The sequence below is a fragment of the Pan paniscus genome, chromosome 19 (assembly GCF_029289425.2).
Source record: "Pan paniscus chromosome 19, NHGRI_mPanPan1-v2.0_pri, whole genome shotgun sequence".
NCBI lineage: Eukaryota > Metazoa > Chordata > Mammalia > Primates > Hominidae > Pan > Pan paniscus.
Window position 1 is genome coordinate 84,267,452 of NC_073268.2, and position 24,613 is coordinate 84,292,064.

Here is a 24,613-nt window from a genome sequence, read left to right on the forward strand (position 1 = left end):
GCAAAAGGAGAAGATATGAATTCACACTAGTAGGTGAATCATGGAGAACCTCTTAACCCTCTTAATATCTTCTTGTGTTAAAATGAATTGGTTGTGAGACTTGAGAGTCCTTGTGGCAGTATGGGTTAGGGATGAACACGGTGACTAAGGATTCAGAATTCACACACACATTAGTGGGACTCTTAGGCTCTTCACTGCACCTGCTTCCAGAACACTGGCAGTCAGTTAGGAAACGATCCTACTCTGGAAAAAAATGGGATGGTCGCAGAGAAGAAACTTTCAGGTTCAGACACTGGGAGAATCCCCTCAGTGAATAAGCTGATTATCTGCCAGATCGCCTCTGAGAATAAGCCACATTCATGCACACAGAACCCCCCACCAGTTTTTTGTGCATCATAATGAAATCTTAACAGCCAAAGATTACCAGATGTTGATGGAAAGTTCTAACATGAAACAAAAAGACCAAACAGAGGAAACAACAGAACAAATCTTCAAAAGTAGTATAGTTACTATCTATAGAGAAATACGAAAAGACATTTTATCTATGAAATGAGAGGGTGTATTTTAGACTGTTTGGGATGCTATAAGAAAATATGATAAACTGGATGGTTTACAAACAACAGAAATTTATTTCCCACGGTTCTAGGAACTGGAATCCAAGATCAAGGTGCTGATCTGGTGTCTGGGGAGGGCCTGCTTTCTGGTTCAGAGATAGTGTCTTCTTGCAGTGGTCTCACGTGGCAGAAGGGGTGAGCTGACTCCCTTGGGTCTCTTTCATAAAGGCACTAATACTATTCATAAGAGTTCCACTCTCATGACCTGATCACCTCTCAAAAGTTCCCATTTACAAATACTATCACATTGGGGGTAAGGTCTCAACATATAAATTTTGTGGGGACACAGACATTCAAACCATAGCAGGATGCAAAATAAAATAATCATAACAAGAAAGGGATTTTGGCTATGAAAAAGCAGAATAGTTGAAAGTAAGTATTCAAAAGAAAAGATAGAAAATAATTGATGACCATAGTACAAAAAGATGGAAAAATGTGAGAGAGAAGAAAATCTGAGGATTCACTCTGAAAGTCCAACATCCAGCAAGAATGGAGGGCAGGAAATTATCAAAGAAATAATACCAGAAAATTTCTCAGAATGAAAGGATAAGAGTCTCAGTATCGAAGCGCCTGCTAAGTGAGCCACAAAATGAATGGGAAGAAAGGTTCAGGCTAAGGCACATCTTCATAACCCTTCAGAACTCTAAGGATAAAAAGGAGATACTAAAATCTTCCTAAAAATAACAGATAACATACAAAGGACTAGGAATCAAAATGGCATTGAACATCTCAGTAGCAACATTGGAAGTCAGAAGAAACTGGAGCAAACTGTTTATAATACTGAGGGGAAATGATTTGCAATCTAGAATTCCACACCAACCCAGATAAATTCTCAATCAAGTATGAGGGCAGAATAAAAACATTTTCAGATGTCAAAGATCTCACAATATTTATCTCTATGTACCTTTATTCCAGAAGGTTCTGGGGATGTGCTGCTGAAACCAAAGGAGTCAGCCAGGAAAGAGGAAGACACAGAATTTAATAATTTAAGAAACAGGGGATCCAACAGAGCAAAGTGTAGTTGCAGTCCTAGGAACAGCTATGCAGTAGGCCCATGGACAACCAGTATAGATATGAATGGGGAGATGAAGTTACCCAGAAAAAAAATGTAACCAGTGTGCATGGGCCATGTAGAGAAGCATTAAAAAACACAGAATCAGAGAATCATAAAAAATGAGGCACATGCATATTATATAATTTTTTAAGAAAATAAATAATAGAAATCAAGTGATGATTAACTCTAGGCAAAAATAAAGAGGTTCTACAAGAACGAAAGCATGGTCATGGCACACTACTTGGCTCTGTAGTGCACAATGTTTGCATAATTATCATAATGTAAACACTGACCACCAGATTCAACCAAAATTTATGATAGAATCACAAGAGGAATGATAGGTGGAAAGTATGATGTATGAGAGTTAAGTCCTCATCTCTCATGGCAATAAACTAACAGATGCTACCTAAAATTAAAAGATCAAGAAATCTCATTATACACACATTGTTGAGAAACATGGAGATAAATACCAGAAAAAACAGCTAAAGAGTTGAGAACAGTAGCCTCTAGGAAGATGGCCTATGGGGTGGGGACTATTACTTTTCATTACAATGCTTTTAGTACTTCTTAGCTTTTAAAAATGTGTACTTGGAATATTTTCATACATATAGTAATTTTATTATTATTATTACTATTATTATTATTATTGAGATGGAGTCTCGCTCTGTCACCCAGGCTGAAGTGCAGTGGCATGATCTCAGGTCACTGCAACCTCTGCGTCCCAGGTTCAAGCGATTCTCCTGCCTCAGCCTCCAAGTAGCTGGGATTACAGGTGTGCACCACCACACCTGGCTAATTTTCTTTTTTCTTTTTCTTTTTTTTTTTGTAGCAGAGACGAGGGTTCGCCATGTTGGCCAGGCTGGTCTCAAACTCCTGACCTAAGTGATCCGCCTGTCTCAGCCTCCCAAAGTGCTGGGATTACAGGCGTGAGCCATTGCACCCGGTCCATATAGTAATTTTAAAATAAAGTCAACAAATTAGGAAGACAAAGGATGGCTTGGTTGTTAATCTAAATGAATCTCTAGTTAGTGGTGTGTTGGTGTAAGTAAAATTCAGAGACCATAGAAAAATAGATTGAGGAGCAGCTGAAAGGGTAGGCGGAAAGACAGAGGCAGGGAACCACCTAGAAAGCATGGAGAAGCTGTTATGCCTCAGGGTCATTTGTATATTTAGGAATGCCTAAATATTAATACATTACTGACTTGTTAAATTGTTTTCTGACTGTAAAAGTAATAATACTTATTGTAGAAAGTTTGGAAAATGCAAATTAATAACTAAAGAGGGACAGAGAAAGAAATCAAAACCACCAAATATCTCATTATTCATAGATTATTACTTATCAGCACTTTTTTTTTGACACAGAGCGAGGGCAGTGGCGCGATTTCGGCTCACTGCAACCTCCACCTCCCAGGTTCAAGTGATTCTCATGCCTCAGCCTCCCGAGTAGCTGGGATTACAGGCGTGTGCTACCATGCCCAGCTAATTTCTGTATTTTTTAGTAGAGATGGGGTTTCACCTTGTTGGCCAGGCAGGACTCAAACCCCTGACCTCAGATGATCTGCCTGCCTCAGCTTCCCAAAGTTCTGGGATTACAGGCATGAGCCACCATGCCCAGCCAAGCACATCTTTTTAAAACAAAAATAAGATTACAATGTATAGGCCAGGCAAGGTGGCTCATGCCTATAATCCCAGCACTTTGGAAGGTGGAGGCATGCAGATGTCTTGAGCCCAGGAGTTCAAAACCAAAACAAGCCTGGGCAACATGGTGAAACCCCCTCTCTACAAAAAAACACAAAACATTAGCCAGGTGTGATGGTGCATACCTGTAATCCAAGCTACCTGGGAGACTGAGGTGGGAGGATCACCTGATCCCAAGAGGTCCAGGCTGCAGTGAGCCGTGATCACACTACTGTACTCCAGCCTGGGTGAAAGAGTGAGGCCCTGTCTCAAAAAAAAAAAAAAAAAAATGACAATGTGTAAACATTTCTGTGTCACACTTTATTTCCCCTTAGCATTTCTGTAGGTCACTATTGTCTTTGAGAAATGATTTTTTTTTTTTGAGACAATCTTGCTTTGTCGCCCAAGCTGGAGTGTAGTGGTGGGACCACAGCTCACTGCAACCTCCGTCTCCCGGGTTCAAGCAATTCTCCTGCCTCAGCCTCCTAAGTAGCTGGAACTACAAGCATGTGCCACCATGCCTGGCTAATTGTTGTATATTTAGTAGAGATGAGGTTTCACCATGTTGGCCAGGCTGGTCTCGAACTCCTGACCTCAGGTAATCAGCCTGCCTTGGCCTCCCAAAGTGCTGGGATTACAGCCATGAGCCACTGTGCCCAGCTGAGAAATGATTTTAAATAGATGCTTAGTATTCTAACATATGAACATACATGTAATTTATGGTCTATGATTAATAATTTATGCTTTTCCAGTCTCCAATAGCTGGATACTTTGATTGTTTCTAATTTTCATAATTATAAATAATATTTTGGTGACTATCCTTAACCATAAGTCTGTGAGATCTCTTATTGGGTCAATGGGTATGAACATTTTAAAAGCTATTAATACTCCATGTCAGGTTGTTCACCAGAAAGATTCGACCTGTTTATACACCGTTCTGCCAGGACAATCTACCATCATTGGACATTATCATCAAAGACAACTTTTTAGTAACCATGTTAATATATCACACATTCAAAAAAGATCAAGGTTGGGGGGAATTTCGTAAAATGGAATGCAAACAAAAATAAATGAACCTAACTATATTTCATGTTAATAACAATACTACAGTGAAGGGCAGAATTGGGAGGGGGAAGAACTAACCCAGGTAGGTAACTGGGTTTTAATATATATCTTCTGGCTATAAAGAACCTTAAATAAATACTAATTGGTAGAATTGTTTTCCTGCAGTGCTATGGATTAGGAATTCTGAAATTATTTTTAGTACATATTCTAGTACAGAGCAAATAAATTGTGAATAACAGGAGCCAGGTTTCTCTCTACTGATGAAGGACATCATACATATGGAAAAATGGAAGGCTAGAATGAATGAACTCTGTGGTGTCAGGCTGGACTGGAATTGGAAATGTCAGTATGGACTCATGTTTTAGTTGTACTGTGGCTACTTATGAAACTGTGCTTGATTTTTGGGAATATACTCTGAGATATTTTGGAGTGCAGGGCATCATGTCTACAATTTACTTTTTTTTGGAGACAGTCTTGCTCTGTTGCCCAGGCTGGAGTGCAGTGATGTCATCTCAGCTCACTGCAACCTCCGCCTCCTGGGTTCAAGCAATTCTCCTGCCTCAGCCTCCCAAGTAGCTGGGATTACAGGCATGCAACACCATGACCCACTAATTTTTGTATATTTAGTAGAGACGGGGTTTCACCGTTTTGGCCTGGCTGGTCTCAAACTCCTGACCTCAAGTGATCAACCCACCTCAGCCTCCCAAAGTGCTGGGATTACAGGCATGAGCCACCTTGTCCAGCCTGTAATTTACTCTCAAATGGTTCAGGAAAACAATGTATATTTTCATATAGAGACAGAGATAAAGACACAAAAAGGATGAGAATGATAAAGAAATGAGGTAAAATGTTAAGTACTGGGGAATCTGGGTGAAGAGAATGTAGGGATTCTTTATACTATTTTTGCCACTTTTCTTTTAGCTAGAAATTATTTCAAAACAAACAGTTTGGCCAAATTAGCAGGTAAGAAAAATTTATTAGAGTGTTTTTTATTTTATTTCATTCATGTGTTCAGTAAAGTTGAACATATGGATGCTAATGGACCATTCGGGTTATATGGTTCATATTTTTTGCTCATTTTTATGTCATGGTGTTTATCTTTTCTGTGCTGATTTGTAAAAGCTATTTTAAAATCCTTCATCTGCCATATATGTTACATTTCTTTCCTGCTTTCTGCCACCTTCCAATTTGTTACCAACTTTCTTCTCCAACCTTGGGCCACTGACATATACACTCATTTTAAATATCAGAACTTGTAGTGCTCTTTGAAATGCAGACAGCCTATGGTTCATTCTGCAACTGCATATTAGTTAACAGGCAAAAATACCTTAGTAAGAGAAAGTGTCTTTTCCTTCTAATGTAAAAAAAAAAAAAAAAACCTAACCCCCCCGAAGCACTAAGGAGTTTATTTGTTTATTTTTTTGAACAGGGTCTCACTCTGTTGCCCAGGCTGAAGTGCTGTGAATCACAGCTGACTGCAGCCTCGATCTCGCAGGCTCAACCCATCCTCCCACCTCTGCCTCCCAAGTAGCTGAGACTACAGGCATGTGTCACTACACCTGGCTTTTTTTTTTTCTTTTTTCTTTTTTTTTAGAGATGGGGTCTCCCTATGTTGACCAGGCTGGTCTGGAAGTCCTAGGCTCAAGTGATTCTCCTTTCTCCTGTCTCAGCCTCCCAAAGTGCTGGGATCATAGGCATGAGACACCATGCCTGGTCAGTTATTTAAGAAAATAAATATTAGACCATGCAGAAATAATGCTATCCTAAAATTTGTGAGCAAGTACAAAGTTCATGATTTAGAAATTTAAACAGTTTAAACGCAAAATGAAGTTCTTTTTAATGAATACCAAAAAACTGACTGAAAATCTAGTGAATACCTTTTATGCTTCAGACACCTCGTATAGAGAGCCTTTACCCTCAAGCATCTCGCAGTTGAGTAAGGGTGACATGTAAGAAATAGGTTGCAATCATTGTGACAAGGACAACTGCAGTATTATTATGTACACACAAGGCAATGAACAGGCAGAAGTAAAGTTTTGTCATGAGGCAGGATGAGGCTATAGAAGAGGTGACAACTAAGCTAAAGAAGCCACTCAGGATGTCAGAAGACAGCCGTTCAGTCAAAAACAGGCACAGTATCCAAAGGAACTCATTTGATCCCTAAAATTCTGTTAAGATGTGCTGTAGGTGGGGCGCGGTGGCTCACGCCTGTAATCCCTGCACTTTGGGAGGCCGAAGTAGGTGGATCACCTGAGGTCAGGAGTTCAAGACCAGCCTGGCCAACATGGTGAAACCCCGTCTCTACTAAAAATACAAAAATTGGCTAACATGACGAAACCCTGTCTCTACTAAAAATACAAAAAAAAAAAAAAAAAAAAAAATTAGCCGGGCGTGGTGGCGGGTGCCTGTAGTCCCAGCTACTTGGGAGGCTGAGGCAGGAGAATGGCGTGAACCCAGGAGGCGGAGCTTGCAGTGAGCCGAGATAGCGCCACTGCACTCCAGCCTGGGCGACAGAGCGAGACTCTCTCTCAAAAAAAAAAAAAAAAATTAGCCGGGCGTGGTGGTGTGTGCCTGTAGTCCCAGCTACTCTGTAGACTGAGGCACGAGAATCGCTTGAACCCAGGAAGCAGGAGTTGCAGTGAGCCGAGATCGCACCACTGCACTCCAGCCTGGGCGACAGAGCGAGACTTCGTGTCAAGTAATAATAATAAAAAAAGATGTGCTGTAATTGTCTCCGTTTTACAAAAGAGGTCAAGTAGTTGGCACAGGTCCCACGCTAGTGAGGGTTTTGGGATTCAAGCACAGACCACCTTCGCCCCTGTGCTACACCACCTCAGGCTGTCGGGAGATAGGCGCCCAGTCAAAAGGCACATGGAAGAAAGCCCACGACTTCTCAAGCATTGAAGCAGGAGTGGCGCATCGGTATTCTCAACTTCAAACTTTGAGAACAGTCATGGTAGGAATGCATTTTATTCACGAATGGGTTCAGGTGAGGGTGGATATGGGCACTGGGTTCAAAGGACAAATTTGAAGAATTCATGATCCAGGAGAGTGAACAAATAAGGAAGGGCTAAAGAGATCCTCGAAGTTGAAAGGTTCAGAGTTAATGTCCTCTAAGGAGAGCCAACAAGGGGTTACAAGTGCTGAAGTCATCAAGAAAATGTGCCTGTCTTTCCTTGAAACTGGGAAGGAGAATTAGGATGAGGAAAATCCAGAGGATGGTAAAATAGCTTGACTTCAAAATAACAGGCCGGGCGCAGTGGCTCACGCCTGTAATTCCAGCACTGTGGGAGACCGGGGGGCGGGGGGTGGATCACCTGAGCGCAGGAGTTCGAGACCAGCCTGGGTAACAGGGTGAAAACCCGTATTTAAAAAAAACCGGGTGCGGTGGCCCACGCCTGTAATCCCAGCACTTTGGGAGGCCAAGGCGGGCGGATCACTTGAGGTCAGGAGTTCGAGACCAGCCTGGCCAACATGGTGAAACCCCATCTCTACTAAAAATAACAAAAATTAGCCGGACGTGATGGCGGGCACCTGTAGTTCCAGCTACTGGGGAGGCTGAGGCGGGAAAATCGCTTGAACCCAGGAGGCAAAGGTTGCACTGAGCCCAGACTGTCCCACTGCACTCCAGCCTGGGCAACAGAGCAAGACTCCGTCTCCCCCGCAAAAAAAAAAAAAAAAAAGGCAAGAAAAAGAAAGAGAATGGCGAGGCCCAGAGAGACCGAAAGTCCCACCAGAGGGTACAGAGCTAGCTCAGCCCTAATGCCGGCCCCGCGGTGCCTTTCCGAGCTCACGGCCTCCCCTCGGCATCCGGGTTTCGGCCTCGGAGCGCCAGGGACGCCACGAGGACACGCCCCACACTTGCGCTTCTGGGTTCCAGCCCCCGCGGCCCCCAACAAATAAAGAAGGGAAAGTGCTGAGGGTGACGGCCCCGGGGAGCGCTGCGGCTCTACGTCAACCTGCGGCGGCCGCCGACTCATTTGGGGCCACGCTGGTTGCATTCGTCACGCCGGGGATGCCTCTCAAACCCGCGGCCTGCCGAGGACGTTCCCACACGGGAGACCCCAGCGACGCGGGCGCATCTGTAGCTCTCGAGAACCGGGCCGCGGAGCCCCCGCGAGGGCAGGCGGGGAATCGGCGACTGCGGGGGCGGACAGCTGGGGCTTGTAATCCCCTCGCTACCCTCTATTCTGGAAGAGGCGGGTCGCGGTCGCTGAACTCCAGCTCTGCGCCTGCCCAGGCGGCCGTACGCTCAGGGGCGTGGCATGGGCGGGTCGTGAGTTGGGCGGGGCCCACAGGGCGTGCGCGACGCAGCGGCGCGGCGTGTGGCGTAAGGGGCGTGGCGCCAGTGGGCGTGGCGTGGCGTAGTGCGAAGGGACGGGGTGCGCACGCGCCTGAGGGCTGCCGCGGGTGGGTGGTATCGAGGCCTGTCGGGTCAGGGCGGTTCGCGGGTGCTGTCAGAGCTGGGCCGGGGACCCTAGGCAGGGTAGCCGGGTCGTAGAGGCGGGGGCCGGTCGCGGTCGGTGGAGCGGGATGAGGATGTAGGAGGGGCGGACGTGGCGGAAGCTGCGGGGTCCGCGCCTCTAGGGAGCCAGGGAGGCCTTTCCCGAGGCTCCTGGGGAAGAAGAGGCGAAGCGAGAGTCCCTGGGGAACCCCCACTCCACTCCCAGCCGGAGACTGGGTTGTGTCTGCATGGACCAGAGCCCACAGTGCGAGTTGCTATAGGCAACCAGCCAGGGTGGCCAGCTCCTCCCCGTTTGCCCGTGATGTTCTGGTTTTGGGACCAAAGCATCCTAGGCCTCCAGCCCACTGCAGTGACCGAATTCTGCGCGCCCTGCCCATCTTCTCCCGCAGCTTCCCTAGATTAGGCTTGGGAGGCAAGAGGAGGCCTCCTGACCTTTCACACTGCCTTTTTAATATTAAGATGAAGGCACACTCCACAACTTTCTTCCAGCCAGGCCCAGACATGTCCGTCCTTGTAAGTTAAAAGCTTCCATGGGAGCCTTCCTTCCTAATCAAGGTAGGTAGACTACAGGAAGGTACATCTTGTTTTATATTTTGTCCTGTAGAAGTCAGATTTCAGCCCAGTTGTGTAGGAGTGAGGATGAGCCTATGCTCATATCAGAGCTTTGAGTACAGAGACATTTGGTCTGGAATTTTAGCCAGCCTCTTCAGCCCCAGAATTTATAGGTTCAATCAGAACAGACATTAGCTTAAGTTTTCCCATCAATCGTCTATCATTAAACTGGCAAAATCTAGATAATTAGAAAATATGACAAAGATGATCCAGACAGAGATGTTCAACTTTTTCCTTAATTCAAAAAGCCTTGTGGTGGAACATCGGACCCATTCAAGAGGAAGGATGAAAGCTCTATATAGGAGCACGATGTGAATGGAAGAAACCTGTCATTGTGAGGCTGGCTTTTGATTAGTCATCTGATGTCTTCCCTAATGTGACATGACTTTGAGGCCATAAACTTCAGTGGCTAAGCTGTAGTTTCTCAGCCTGCAGTTAAATTGCAGAAATGATAGGGCTTACGTTAGTTTTGTTTTTATTTGATGTTGAAGATCTTTGAGTCACATTAGAAACGATGAGTATTTTTCATGTGGCACTAATGAGTTAATTCATATTATTATTTTTTGAGACAGAGTCTCTATTGCCCAGGCTGGACTGCAGTGGCACGATCATGGCCCACTGCAGCCTCGACCTCCTGGGCTCAGATGATCCTCCCATCTTAGCCTGCCAAGTAGCTGGGACTACAAGTGCACATCACCACATCCGGCTAATTTTTTTGTAGATATGGGGTTTTGCCATGATGTCGAAGCTGATTTCAGACTCCTAGGCTCAAGTAATCCTTCTGCCTTGGCCTCCCAAAGTGCTGGGATTATAAGCGTGAGCCACTGTGCCAGGCCAATATTATTCCCCAAAAGAAGGAAGTTGGGTGTGAGGTCCTGCTCCTGTGGTCACCGTGAGGTTTTTTTTTGTTTTGGACTCTTGCCCAGGCTGGAGTGCAGTGGCACAGTCATAGCTCACTGCAGCCTCAAGCTCCTGGGCTCAAGTGATCCTCCTGTCTCAGCCTCCCTGGTAGCTAGGACCACAGATGTGCACAACTATGCCCAGGGAATTTTTAAATTTTTTGTAGAAACAGGGTCTCACCATGTTGCCTGAGCTGTTCTCAAACTCCTGGCCTCAAGCAATCCTCCTATCCCAAAGTGCTGAAATTACAGGCATGAGCCACCACACCTGGCCACCACTAGTTTTTGTAACGGGAGCAGGTTCCATATGAGATGGAGGAATGGATTTCATGATTATCTTTTTAATTTCTTAGATCCCCAAGAAATTGATTGGACATGAGGAAACCACTCTTAAGTGTGACCACTCTAAAGCATTAGCAATCAGTCATTTCACTCTAGGGAGAAATCAGAGCTGAAATATAGAGGATAGGTAAAGTCCCCAATGTAGATATGTATTTTTATATTTGATTACTTGCTTTTTTTTGTTAGATGCAAATAATACGGCACTCCGAACAGACACTAAAAACAGCTCTCATCTCAAAGAACCCAGTGCTTGTATCACAGTATGAGAAATTAGATGCTGGGGAACAACGTTTAATGAATGAAGCCTTCCAGCCAGCCAGTGATCTCTTTGGACCCATTACCTTGCATTCTCCATCAGATTGGATCACCTCCCACCCTGAGGCTCCCCAAGACTTTGAACAGTTCTTCAGTGATCCTTACAGAAAGACACCCTCTCCAAACAAACGCAGCATTTATATACAGTCCATTGGTAAATACCGGTAATGTGCTGGTTTTGGTTCAGTTTTGCAGTGGCGCTCTTGTCAGGAATAGTCCAGGCTATGGGTCTGATTCAGATGGGCCGTTTTAGGATCGTTTTTGATATTCATTGCGGCGGTACAAGTTTTGTAGCCAAACTGACTTAAAAGATAACATTTTGTTTCTTTTTGTTTCATAGCAACACCAATGAATGATAAAGGTTATTGAAAATTTAGAGTTGGTTTTGTTTCTAATTTGAATCTTCTTACTCATAGACTGGGTAAACACTGAATAATCATCTTAAAGTCTGTTTTTAAATGTTCTTCCATATTGTAGGCTCTCTAGGAAACACCAGAATTATCAGTGAAGAATATATTAAATGGCTCACGGGCTACTGTAAAGCATATTTCTATGGCTTGAGAGTAAAACTCCTAGAACCAGTTCCTGTTTCTGTAACAAGATGTTCCTTTAGAGTCAATGAGAACACACACAACCTACAAATTCATGCAGGTGAATTACACAACTTTGCAATTCGAACTGAGTATATGTATATAATATACACTCATACATTTATGTATTTCTTTTTAAATAGGGGACATCCTGAAGTTCTTGAAAAAGAAGAAACCTGAAGATGCCTTCTGTGTTGTGGGAATAACAATGATTGATCTTTACCCAAGAGACTCGTGGAATTTTGTCTTTGGACAGGCCTCTTTGACAGATGGTATTCCGTTTTTGGCATTGTTGTTAGAAGCTTCTTCAGCTTGAGAATATTTGAAGATGTTAGAAGAGGGAAAAAATTCCAACCAAGAATCATATTGATATTTAAAACTGTATAGTATTTTCAGTTGAGACATTATGCCATAATGGGAAGTGTGCTGTTGGTAGATTGTGATAATCTAGGTTCTGGTTGGCCACTCACTACCTACAGGACCTTAAAGGTAACAATACCCACATCATGGAGTCATTTGGAGATAATTTACATAAAAGTGCCTGTACATAAAAAGTGTGGATAAGCCTGGACAACATAGACCACATGTCTACAAAAAAATAAAAATTTAAGAAACTAAATTAGCTGGGCATGGTGGCACATACCTGTAGTCCTAGCTACGCAGGAGGCTGAGGTGAGAGGATTGCTTGAGCCCAGGAGGTTGAGGCTGCAGTGAGCCATGATCGAGCCACTGCACTCCAGCCTGGGCAATAAAGTGAGACCGTGTCTCAAAAAAAAATGTATATATAGGCCTGGCATATATATAGGCATTCAGCATAACGGCTAGTAAATGTCAGTAATTCAGTAGCAAGGTGAATTAAACCAATTACAGTTTGAGCTATCAATGGATGTGAAAATCTTGCTAATTGTTTTTCCATTCTTTTCATAGTCATCTTGCACAGTTAGAATAGCCATAGACTAAGTGTATGCTTCTTTCTCATCATACGACATTTGTTTTTTAATTTAAAGAGTCAAAACGTCCATCTTTGATTTGAGATATGTAATAAACCTTGACTCATTAGGAACTCTGCATGGTAATATTAGGGATGGGAAAGGTTCTGGAAACAGGTCATATTTTTAACCTTTTTTTTTTTTGTCATCTCTCTACTTCTCCCCTCCCTTTAATTATTGTTCTTATTTCTCTAACTTCATCCCTAAGAATCCAACACAGACTTGAAAGGGAAAAGGCCCCCTAAGGGGAGTGGTTCATTAGTGTTCTGGGGATGGGGAGTAAGTACAGGGACTATCCTGAGAGTTTATGGTCTGTCTGGATGTTACATTAGCCTTAGGATTTGTGTGGGGTGGTAAGCTTTTTGGGACAAATGTTTCTACTAGAGGTGGGGGCTGTAGGGCTATAGAGCCTCTTCCCACTTACTCGTTTATTCTTTATTCTCCATTTATGTGAGGTTTCTTGTGGCCCCCATGGCCCTACCAACATGCACTCTTGGAGACGTGGGTCACTACTTTCTTACTGATTTTGGTGGTGTGAGGTAGCTTTTTATCATAAGTTTTCTCTTTTATTATTAACCTGATAGAGATGGAAACATTGAAAAATAATTCTATCTACCTTTTATTTTTCTTTTGAGACAGAGTCTCCCTCTGTCACCCAGGCTGGAGTGCAGTGGTGTGATCATGGCTCACTGCAGCCTCAGCCTCCTGGGCTGAAGGGATCATCCTGCCTCAGCCTCCCAAGTAGCTGGGACCACAGGACCACCACACCCGGCTATTTTATTTTATTTTATTTTTGGCAAGATGGGATTTTTTTTTGGCCAGATGGGATTTTTTTTGGCCAGATGGGATCTCCCTGTGTTGCTCAAGCTCATCTTGAAGTCCTGGGCTCAAGCGATCCTCCCACCTCAGCCTCCCAAAGTGCTTTGATTACAGGTGTGAGTCATCACACCCAGCTAAAAAAATAATTTTCAAACCATATGTTCGTTTATCTAGATATTGCTAGCTAATTTATCTTATGTATTTGAGGAGGTCAGGAAACATTTCCCCAAACTGTATTTACTTTAATTCTTTTTTTGGTAAGTTTCTTAAATATTACATGACATGAAAGATTTACATAGGAAAGTAGCAGGATTAGACAGTGACAGTATCTTAACACAGTGGTCTTGTTTTCTCCGAGTTTACAAAGATTGATATTTTTAAAGTGAGACGCATTGACTACGAAAAAAAATAATCTATTTGTAGGATTATTGGAAGAAGGAAATGTCCTTGCTGAAAGTAGTGAAATATGCTCACACTTGATTGGCCAGAAGGGGTTACTTGTGATACAGGAATAGATTTAGTGTGCTCTTAATTTCCAGAATGCTATCTTTCCTTAATTTTCGAATATCAGTCTACATTTTCTGGGTAAAGGGAGGTGAGGAAGTTTGTTTTTGAATCAAATTAGATTGGACAAATCTACTATGGGTTTATTACTTTAAAAACTGAACGAGAGACATAAATAAAAGTGATCATGTAAACAAGTCGAATTATGAAGCAGTACCCTGTAGGGTGAGTTATGTAGCAAACCGTGTTCTCTGTGCTTGCAGAGATGGTTGATATAACTCTAAATGTAACACAGGAAGTCAGTTACAAGGGTATTTATTCTGGTCACCAGACACTAGTGACAGAATAGAGTTGAGCTGTTCTTTAAAAAGGGGGTAGGGGTGGGGAAGGGGATGAGGTTATTCTGTCTAAAGCCGTGGTTTAAAGCATGGGCTTCAAGACATCAGGGGCAGTTGTCCTCAGTCAGTGCTGCGTGAGGGAAGGCCAGCAACCCCTCCAGACACACGTGTAACAGATCTGCTTAGTGTGTCCTTAAATAGTGAAATCGTGACTTCCTATTGTTCATGTGATTTTTTTTTTTTTTTTTTTTTGAGACCAAGTATCACTCTGTCGTCAGGCTGGAGTGCAATGGTGCGATCTTGGCTCACTGCAACTCTGCCTCATGGGTTCAAGCCATTCTCCCGCCTCAGCCTCCCTAGTAGCTGGGATTACAGGCACCTACCATCATGCCTGGCTAATTTTTGTAGAGACAGGGTTTCACCACGTTAGCCAGGCTGGTCTTGAACTTCTGACATCAGGTGATCCACCTGCCTCGGCCTCCCAAAGTCCTAGGATTACAATCGTGAGCCACCACGCCCAACCCATGTGGTTATTTTTTATGATTCCTTTTTGAGTACTTGATTTGGAGTACTTGCTACTTTCAGAAAAAGACTTCTTTTGTGGGAAAAGACTCTCTGAAACTTGAGTTTCTCAAGCATTTGACCTCAAGTCCATTAAGTTTTACAAGGCAAGGCAAAGTGGATAGCAGCAAAAGATTTTGATAGGGAAATCTGGGGCAAAAGTCTTCCTTTTTGGTGGCAAACCATAAGTGTATCAGATGGTGTGGACACAGTGACACAGAGGTGCACTCACTGGCCAGATGGGCCAGCAGTCTCTTCTTTCTTTGGTCTTTCTTCAGGGACCTTACTCTCATTCTGTCACTGTTTGTCCTTTTTTTGTAGGTGTGGGGATATTCAGCTTTGCCAGGTATGGCAGTGATTTTTATAGCATGCACTATAAAGGCAAAGTGAAGAAGCTCAAGAAAACATCTTCAAGTGACTATTCAATTTTCGACAACTATTATATTCCAGAAATAACTAGTGTTTTACTACTTCGATCCTGTAAGGTAAGTTATTACAAAAATCTGACAGGACAGTTCTTTAAAAGAGATCTTAGTTCCGTAAACTGTATATTGTCAGTCCGTAAGGGAATATTATAAATGAGTTTGTATCATTTGTATAATTTTGGTGCATAGTGCTTGACTGAAATGATCAGTAAAACAATTTAAATGGATACCTTCGTATTGAAATTTACAATATCAGTGCCAGTTTTTCTGTACTACTAGTTACAGCCTTGGCTGTACCCATGTGCTATTAGTGTAATTCTGAATTCTGGTGTGAGTGGGTAACCTACTTTTTCAAGCTACTGTGGTCATTGGGCAAAGCTGCTTTCCCCAGGCCTTTGGAGAACCTCTGCTCTGGCCTCTCTGGGAGCCTGGGCCTTCCTGCCCTGGGCTCCAGGTTACCCTTGACTGTAGTTGTCCTGGCAGTTCCTGATATCCCCAACTCGGTTTTGTGGAAAGCCTATTTCCCCTTTCTCCATAGCCAGAGAGATGGGCTTTTCCTTCAGCTAGAGAAATTCTGCTTTTACCTGTACTATTTGTTGGGGTTTGACAGCTACACCTCTGCGAACTACATTCTCACAGTGTGTTTCATGGGCCCCCTGTGTCATTGCCACCTGATGTTCTCATTAGCATGCAGATCAAGCCCCCTTTCTCCCAGACCTACTGAAATCAGCATCTCTAGGGGAAGAGCCCCAGAATCAGAATTACAACAAGTACCCTAGTGTAGATCAAGGGTTCTCAGCCAGGGGTGATTTTGCCATCCAGGGAATATTAGCAACGTCTGGAGACATTTTTGATTTTCACAATCAGGGAGGGAGTTCTGTTGGCATCTAGTGGGTAGAGCCAGGGATGCTGCAAAGCATCGCACAATGCACAGGACAGCCTCCCACAACCTGGTATTATCAGTCCAACATGTCAGCGATGTTGAGGTTGAGGAAGTCTATAGCAAGAAAGGCAGTAAGACATTTGGGGAAATGAGGGATTAAGTCTTTGAAGGTCTGGACAGGGTGAAGTTTTGGTGGTAATGGTAAGGGAGTTGCTTCCTATGTTTCTTGGAAAAGCAAGAAAAAGAAGAGACGTGTAGCCTAATGTGATGGTGGTCTCATAAAGCCTCAACATGATTGTCTTGCAGACTTTAACCCATGAGATCGGACACATATTTGGACTGCGACACTGCCAGTGGCTTGCATGCCTCATGCAAGGCTCCAACCACTTGGAAGAAGCTGACCGGCGCCCTCTAAACCTTTGCCCTATCTGTTTGCGCAAGTTGCAGTGTGCTATTGGCTTCAGCACTGTAGAAAGATACAAAGTAAGTTGGGGGGTGGACAGTCTAAAGAGGGGGAAGTGGTTATCTGAGTAGCAAACTCATGTTTCTATTATATCCTTCTCTGGAGTTGTAATTTATCAGAGGAAATTAGTGTAAAGATAAGCAGGAAGCTGCGGTTTAAAAATGTGAAGAAATGCTCTTCTTAAAAACTTCAGCTTGCCTTTGAGTGATTTATGCTTACAGTTCAATGAGAAATAGTGGAAGAAGTTTCTTTGCTTCTCTTCCATTTAGGGCAAGAGAGCTTGACTTTGCAGAACAGAATAAATATTGATATGTGTGGCAGAGTTCATTTTTTAAACCCTATAAGTGTGTGGACAGGATTTACCTTTCCAAATATGGGACAGAGGTATGATGTTCATTAGGAGGAAAAAAATGATTTTCTTTAAAAAGGAAGAAGGAAAGTACCTAATCTCAGTATGTGTGTGTGTGTGCCCACACTTGCCCACAAACATCAATATACATTCATGTGTCTACTCATGGGTATGACTGCATTCAGGTGACTGCACAGAAATGTCTACACACGTGTTTTCACATACATATGTCTACCCATGCCTGTGTGGACACTTATATATGTATATACGTACATGTCAAATTAATATAATGCCTTGTGGAATATTTAGCAAGTTGAGAAAAAATAATATCCTATTATGCTAGTAACAAAGTGTAAGAATGAGTGTATTTCTTTTTCATCTTTTTTCAGTGCGTACTTTTGACATCATTTGTAATTCTATGTATATTTGGTACGTGCCATTTCACTCAGTATATCATTAGCATTATTTCATATTCACACCATCATTATCAAATGCAGCATCTTCATGGGATAATATGTCACCCTATGATCTAGAAGCCAATGCTTCTCTCTTGCCTGATGGTATTTTGCTGTGGTTTGTTGAAATGCGCATCTTTCATGTTTTTCCAGGCACTGGTGAGGTGGATTGATGATGAATCTTCTGACACACCTGGAGCAACTCCAGAACACAGTCGCGAGGATAATGGGAATTTACCGAAACCCGTGGAAGCCTTTAAGGAATGGAAAGAGTGGATAATAAAATGCCTGGCTGTTCTCCAAAAATAAGGACCTTCAAATAGGAGTGATTGAAATAAATAACTACTTGCATGTTATGCTTTCATTTGGGTGGAATACTTCATTGGAATAAACTACTGATCTTGTGCTGTGTCAAAGTAACAGACTAGAACCTTCTTTCAAGTACCTGAATTGAAATGAAACTCATTTTGAATAATACAAAACTCTAGAAACTCTTTATCTTCTCATCTTACTGGCCTGGTCTGTGGCAGCAAGCACATTATTTCCATTCCCCAAATATGTTTAGGTCTCCCAAGAAAGCTGGGACTGGCGGTAACGAGCAAGTAAATAACTTGAAAAAGAACCGTTCAATGCCCCAAGGAACCAACCAACATAATTTCCAGGGGGTGATTTTGTTTTTAGAAGAGCCGCTCCCCTCTGTTAGGCCCAGCCAAGTCACATTTTTGGACGTCCGTGGGCTCTGATCACCACAGCCCTCCTTTTCCGAGAGCCTACCTTACTCTCTCAAGTGCATTACCTTGTTTTTTCTCTTGCTGGTTGTCACCTTATCCCTGAAAGAATGAACAGCTTGTATCAGTTTTTAGCAGCTTAAAATATGACCTATCAGGAATATTTGCAAGTGAAAATAACAATGGTCCTTACACTACCACAACATTTGGTGGTGGGAGTTCCGTTGCAGGTCTCAGCTATAACATAGTCATTTATGAGGGATCTTACAAATAGTGTGTAATGGTATTTATATTTGTGAGTGTTGCACTTTTTCCATAGATTTAGAGCGGCTTTCAGGTTTATTTCAGTAATAATGTCCTTCTCACATTACATTGTGAAGTGTTTACTTGAGTCAGGGAGAGAGTTTAACGGGGTTATCTGTTGGGGTGCCATGAATGCTGATGATGGCCTGCAGAGTGTGAACATCAGCCCCATTGCTACGGGGGTGGACGGGTGGAAAACCTCAGACTTGACAAACCACCTCTGCTAGATGTGTCTTGGGAATCTAGAAATTACAGTGAATATTTTATGGAATATCAGTGAGCAGACAGCATTTCCTACTTTCCTATCTTACCTTGAGGGTAAGACTTAAAGGTATATATGTATTTGTAATTTGAAACCTGGATTCTTCATTGTTTGATGTATGCAGTATGATGTAACAAACTATAGAAATGATCCCTGAAAGTATAGTCTTTGATGTATGGAGTATGATGTAAGGCACATTTTATATCTGAGTCAGTGGTTTCCCTTGGAGTCATTCTACTTGATTGAACCCATTTAAGTCATTTTAGAAAATGGTGGTTTGCTATTAAAATTAATTGGAGAGAATACTTGGTCATTCTATTAGGAAAAAGAGACTGATGGAGCATGGTGTTTTATGGATTCTGTTACAGGGCTTATTCCTCCTTGAATAATGTATTTAAAAAATTATTGTCCATTCGATTACATTTTTTTTTATTTTCCTACAAGGCAAGCACCGTTTTAGTCCTGTAGGTCAGCCTTTGTCACAAACTCTTTTGAACTAAGATTTGCCTAGTTGAATAAATAAGGTCCATTTGTGTCTACACTGCACTATGAGACCAGGAGAAAAATCATCTAAGAAGTCATTCACTCTTGCTAAAAATTGAACTAAACATAAATTTTATATGATTCATTTGTTCAGCAATCATAAGTGCTGTGTATAACTATATATTTTTGGATAATTTCTTAGGGTTCAGCTTAAAAATATAATTTGCTTACTGCAACTAAATTTTATCTACTATGGTTAAATCTTTGTGGTTTTAAAAGATAATTTTCACTAAATCACGCAGATTTTGCTCTGCAAATGCTGGCTGAACAAAGTATTGAGCTAATAAAGAGAATTAATAATTTTCTACTATCTAAATACTCTTAAAAATCAGTGAATTTGGAATGTTTTTCATTTATGTCATAGATCCTGATCCTGGGCACCTGTGGAGTTAGTATCTCTCCGGTCAAGAGATTTTTCAGGCCTCAGACTTCTAATGGTGAGGGTTAAGTAGAAGAATTTGGCGAGGATTACCCGTCGGTTCTTGTCCAGCTTGCTTTTTGAAACACACATTCCCCTGATATGAATAATTTACATTTCAAGCCCTACGAGGGACAGAGGGCCGCGTTGCTCCCTCTTGGGAGCAGGAGTGCTAAAATCGAAGCAGGCAGCTGCGGGACCGCTATAGCCGGCCCTGCGCTCGGGCCCTTCCCGGGCAGGAAGCGCGTCGCCGTCCCCGGCTGCGCCCAGGCCAGCGGGCCCAGCAGCTGCGAACCGCCGGCGCACCACCTGTTTCCGCGCCCGGGGACTTCCCCGGCGGGGCCCAGAAGTGTGGGGTCGGTCGCTTGGCTTCCCCTGGCGTCAGCGACCCAGGGTAACCTCCTCCACTGCTGCGTGCCGTGCAGGCCTGCCTGTGTGAGAGCCACGTGTGCCGCGCTCTGGGCACAGCCTTGGAAAGTCAGGACCGCGACGGCAGCAGAGCAGTGAGTGGAATTAATTCTCAAGTAGAGCATTTAAAAAGTGCTTCATTGAAGAGTTTGAATCTCAGTCACTTTGTAGATTCTGATATCTAGAGTGGCACCGTCCAACAAAAATATAATACAAGCCACCTATGTAAGCTTAATGTTTCTAGTAGTCGTATTAGCAAATGCATAAAGAAGCAGGTGGAGTTAATTTTAATAGTATAGTCTGTTTAATCCAGTGCATCCAAAATATTGTTTCAATCAATATCAGTGCTGAATGTTTTATGTCCTTTTTTTGTACCATCTTCAAATTCCCGTGTGTTTGTTACACTTGCAGTACATCTTACTTCCAACTGGCCACATTTTCAAGTGTTCAACAGCCCCATGTGGCTTGTGTCTATTGTATTGGACAGTGCAGCTCTAGAGCAGTACCCAACTCTAGTGTACCTGGAAAAATGTACCCGTGATATTGAGTTACTAGGAGAGGAAGGCTTATTTCAGGAAAAGGTCATGTAAATCTTCTGTCAGTACAGCCAGTGCTGACATTCAAGCTGAAAGGGTGTATGTAGACACCCTTTAACGTCTACATTAAAGGCCTCTGGCTTTGGTATTAACTTGTTTCTTTAAAAGCTTGATACTGTTCTCTGTTGCAGCTTGTTTTTTACCCTCCCCTCTTCATTTTCAAGGGCCTGATAGTGTCTTCAAATGCATTTCCATTTTTGGAAAGCAGAGTCGTAAAGCATTAATAATGTGGAGATTATTTAGTCCATTTCATGCATGAGGACACAAGCCTGCAGCAGCCGAGTAAACTTGCTTGTTTAACCAATGGCAAAAATGGGATGAGATCCCAAGTCTCCCTAATGTTGAGTTATTTGTTGTTTTCACTGTGCTGCATGACCTCATTGAAGTAAAATATCACCAACCAGAACCTAACCATTTTTCCCCCAGATTGTTTACAAGGGATTATACACGATTAAACTGTCAATTTCTTTTCTGTTCAAGTAGAGTCATCTGGGGTTGCTCAAAGTTGGAGAAATCAGTCTATATACTTCTGCCTTAGTACCAAAAAAAGAGAGGTGCAATATTTATTTATTTTTGAAATAGGGTCTTGCTCTGTTGCCCAGGCTGGAGTGCAGTGGCATGATCACGACTCACTGGAGCCTCCACCTCCCGTGGTCAAGTGGTCCTCCCACCTCAGCCTCCCAAGTAGCTGGGATAACAGGTGTGCACCACCATGCCCGGTGTATTTTTTTTATTTTTATTTTTTAGAGATGGGGTTTTTTCCACATTGTCCAGGCTGGTCTGGATTCCTGAGCTCAAGCAATCTGCCTGCCTTGGCCTCCCAAAGTGCTGGGATTACTGATGTGAGCCACCATGCCCGGCCAAGAGTTGCAATATTTAGTAAAGCTCTTGTGACTAGTTGAGGCATTAAAAGAAAGCATTATGGAAAGAAAAAGTCTACTGGAAAATAGTTGAAACAAAATCTATTGAGGCAGTATGTTAAAACCCACAGACCTCCATACTTAACCCAGTATTGATTTCATCCCACTGTTTTCTTTAGTGTCTGCTCATGGATCAGTTTTTCCTTCTTTACAACTGACCCACCCATATAGTACACTACTGCTGGGCACTCTGAGACCCATCCATCCTCAGATGCTGAGCCGGTGGGTTCTCAGCACAGTGCTTTCAGTGTCCTGTGGTTATCCAGCTGTTTCATAGCAGCACAGACTCTCTTGAACTGTAACTGTCGATAGATAACATTTTTTTGTCTCGTGTAACTAAAGGGAAAAAAGTCTATAACTCATTCATTCATTCATGTATTTTTTCCTTCAACAATATTCATGGAGCACCGCCTACTGGGTGCCAGGCCCTGCTCAAAGCCTTGGGAATACAGCAGTGAACAAAGAACTCCTACCCTAATACACTAGTGGATGAGACAGAGAGTCAAGGAGTAAACAGATGCTTTGTTTTATTTTATTTATTTTTTTGAGACAGAGTCTTGCCCTGTCACCCAGGCTAGGGTGCAGTGGTGTGATCTTGGCTCACTATATCCCCTGCCTCCTGGGCTCAAGTGGTCCTCCCGCCTCAGCTTCCCACGTAGCTGGGAGTACAGGCATGTGCCACCATGCCTGGCTAATTTTTGTAGTTTTTGTAGAGAGGGGTTTTACCATGTTGACCAGGCTGGTCTCAAACTCCCAGGCTCAAGCAATCTGCCCACCTTAGCCTCCCAAAGTGGATGCTGTTATAACCTAATAACAGCAAAGTAAACGGATAGAAACAAGTACCATTTTGAATAGGATAGACAGGAATGCCTCCCTAGGGAGGTGGCATTTGGAAGTGATCAAATTGAAGGGTCACACTGCATATACATCTCAGGCAAGGGAGTACCAAGCAAAGGAAACCACAAATGCTAAGGCCTGAAGCTTGCAACAGTAAGAACTATTCCAGACACAGTAAGAGAGGCTGGGCGTGGTGGCTCACACCTGTAATCCCAGCACTTTGGGAGGCTGAAGCAGGTAGATCACCTAGGTTAGGAGTTCGAGACCAGCCTGGCCAACATGACGAAACCCCATCTCTACTAATAATACAAAAAAAAATGAGCCAGGTGTGGTGGCGGGTGCCTGTAATCTCAGCTACTCAGGAGGCTCAGGCAGGAGAATTGCTTGAACCTGGAGGCGGAGGTTGCAGTGAGGCGAGATTGTGCCATTGCACTCCAGCGTGGGTGACAAGAGCAAAACTCCATCTCAGACGAAAACAAAAAAAAAAAAAAAAAGAAAGGGCCGGGCGTAGTGGCTCACGCCTGAATTCCCAGCACTTTGGGAGGCTGAGGCCGGCGGATCACGATGTCAGGAGATCGAGACCATCCTGGCTAACACGGTGAAACTCCGTGTCTACTAAAAATACAAAAAATTAGCCAGGTGTGGTGGCGGGCGCCTGTAGTCCCAGCTACTCGGGAGGCTGAGGCAGGAGAATTGCTTGAGCCTGGGAGGCGGAGGTTGCAGTGAGCCAAGATTGCACCACTGCACTCCAACCTGGGCGACAGAGCGAGACTGCCCCCCCAACCCCCCCCAGAAAAAGAGCCAGTGAGGCTAGTGTAGCAGGAGCAGAGGGAAAAGTAATAGCATCCATCAGGCAGTTCATGCAGGGCCCATTGCTAAGGATTTATTTCAGACTTGTGCTGTAAGAGGATTACTGTGGCTGCTGTATGGAAAATTAAGGTGGGGGTGGCGTGTTGCAAGAGTGGAAGCAGGCAGGCCAGCTAGAAGACTACTGTAATAATCCAGCTAAGATGATACTGGCTTGGATCGAGGGTCCTGGTGCAGTTGGCAGAAGCAGTCAGCACCTGGATATATTTAGAAAGGAGAGCCGATTGGATGTGTGGAGGAGTGGGTTTGAGGAGGAGGATCCAGAGTTCTGCTGAGGACACTTTAAGTAGAAGATGCCTAGTTTATATCCATGCCCTGCCATGCGGGCAGATGTAAATCAGGAGTTCAGGGACAAAGTTGGGACTGAGAATGGGAGGTGCCAGTGCAGAGAAGGTGCTTAAAGTTTTGGTTGAATTCCAGGGTGTATAAGTTGTTAGGGAAGTTAGCGTGCTTGTTCTTGAGTTGCTGGAAAGGCATATAAATGACACAAATACATGGCCACAATGTGTATTTTCTCAATAATATTTGGGGAAATGTTCTGGGCATCAGGTTTCCCGTCTAACTTTCCCTGTAGGAAACGGATAGTCATTGAAGTAGTTTTGATTTGGGTGAGTTGTTACACGGATAGCGAAGTTGTAAGTTCTCTTGCCACTTTTCTTGTTCTGCACCTTTCGAGAGTCATTATGAGAACTGAACACTAGGGGGACCCAGTTTCCTTACTTATGCAACGGCGGCTGGCCCAGCTCTACCTATGATCGCCCTCACTTAGGACACATGCAATATAAACACAAATCTGAAAACAAGGGCAGCTTCTCTTTTCTCAATGCAATGTATACTTATAGCAGTGATCATTTTTGCGTGTAACATGTCTGAATTCCTTAAATAGGTCATTTTAAGTAATGTGCATAACCATTACAATTTTTCTTTTTTGAGACAGGGTCTCACTCTTTGCCAAGGCTGTGTGCAGTGGTGCCATCTGGACTCACTGCAACCTCTGCCTTCTGGGCTCAAGTGCTCTTTCTACCTCAGCCTCTCGAGTAGCTGGGACCACAGGCATGAGCCACCACACCTGGCTAATTTTGGTTTCGCCATGTGGCCCAGGCTGGTCTTGAACTCCTGAGCTCAAGCAATTCACTCACCTTGGCTTCCTGAAGTGCTGGGATTACAGGGATGAGCCACCACACCTGGCCACCGTTTAAAGAATTAAAGACAATGGCTTCTAAACTCTAGTTCCCTATTGGTGAGCCCCATATTTGCAAACTTGTGAAACTAAGGATCATGATTTCTTTTTTATTTTTTCTTAATTTTTATT

General features: G+C 43.4%; 2 protein-coding genes and 1 pseudogene across 17 annotated transcripts in view; 2 read left to right on the plus strand and 1 right to left on the minus strand.

Moving 5' to 3' along the window:
* The window catches only part of AMZ2 (archaelysin family metallopeptidase 2), a 50,878-nt gene extending 33,039 nt beyond the window's left edge, over positions 1-17,839 (plus strand). For 4 of the 14 annotated variants that reach the window (XM_008961074.4, XM_055101716.2, XM_034942776.3 and 1 more), the window contains 6 exons: positions 10,915-11,197; positions 11,521-11,694; positions 11,777-11,905; positions 15,166-15,329; positions 16,459-16,635; positions 17,573-17,839. In XM_008961074.4, coding sequence (XP_008959322.3) covers positions 10,915-11,197; positions 11,521-11,694; positions 11,777-11,905; positions 15,166-15,329; positions 16,459-16,635; positions 17,573-17,728 — 1,083 coding nt within the window. In that variant the 3' untranslated portion in view covers positions 17,729-17,839. Of the gene's footprint in view, positions 1-6,404; positions 7,367-7,786; positions 9,822-10,914; positions 11,208-11,520; positions 11,695-11,776; positions 11,906-15,165; positions 15,330-16,458; positions 16,636-17,572 lie in introns of those variants that run through there. The other 10 variants (XM_024926175.4, XM_055101720.2, XM_034942780.3 and 7 more) reach the window with 7 other exon arrangements.
* A 2-nt stretch (positions 17,840-17,841) lies between these two features.
* The window catches only part of ARSG (arylsulfatase G), a 187,273-nt gene continuing 180,501 nt past the window's right edge, over positions 17,842-24,613 (plus strand). For all 3 annotated transcript variants that reach the window (XM_034942764.3, XM_063599344.1, XM_055101708.2), the window contains exon 1: positions 17,842-20,176. The gene's annotated coding sequence lies outside the window, so the exon portion shown is untranslated. The remainder of the gene's footprint in view (positions 20,177-24,613) is intronic.
* LOC112437707 (small nucleolar RNA U3) lies at positions 18,806-18,881 on the minus strand (annotated as a pseudogene).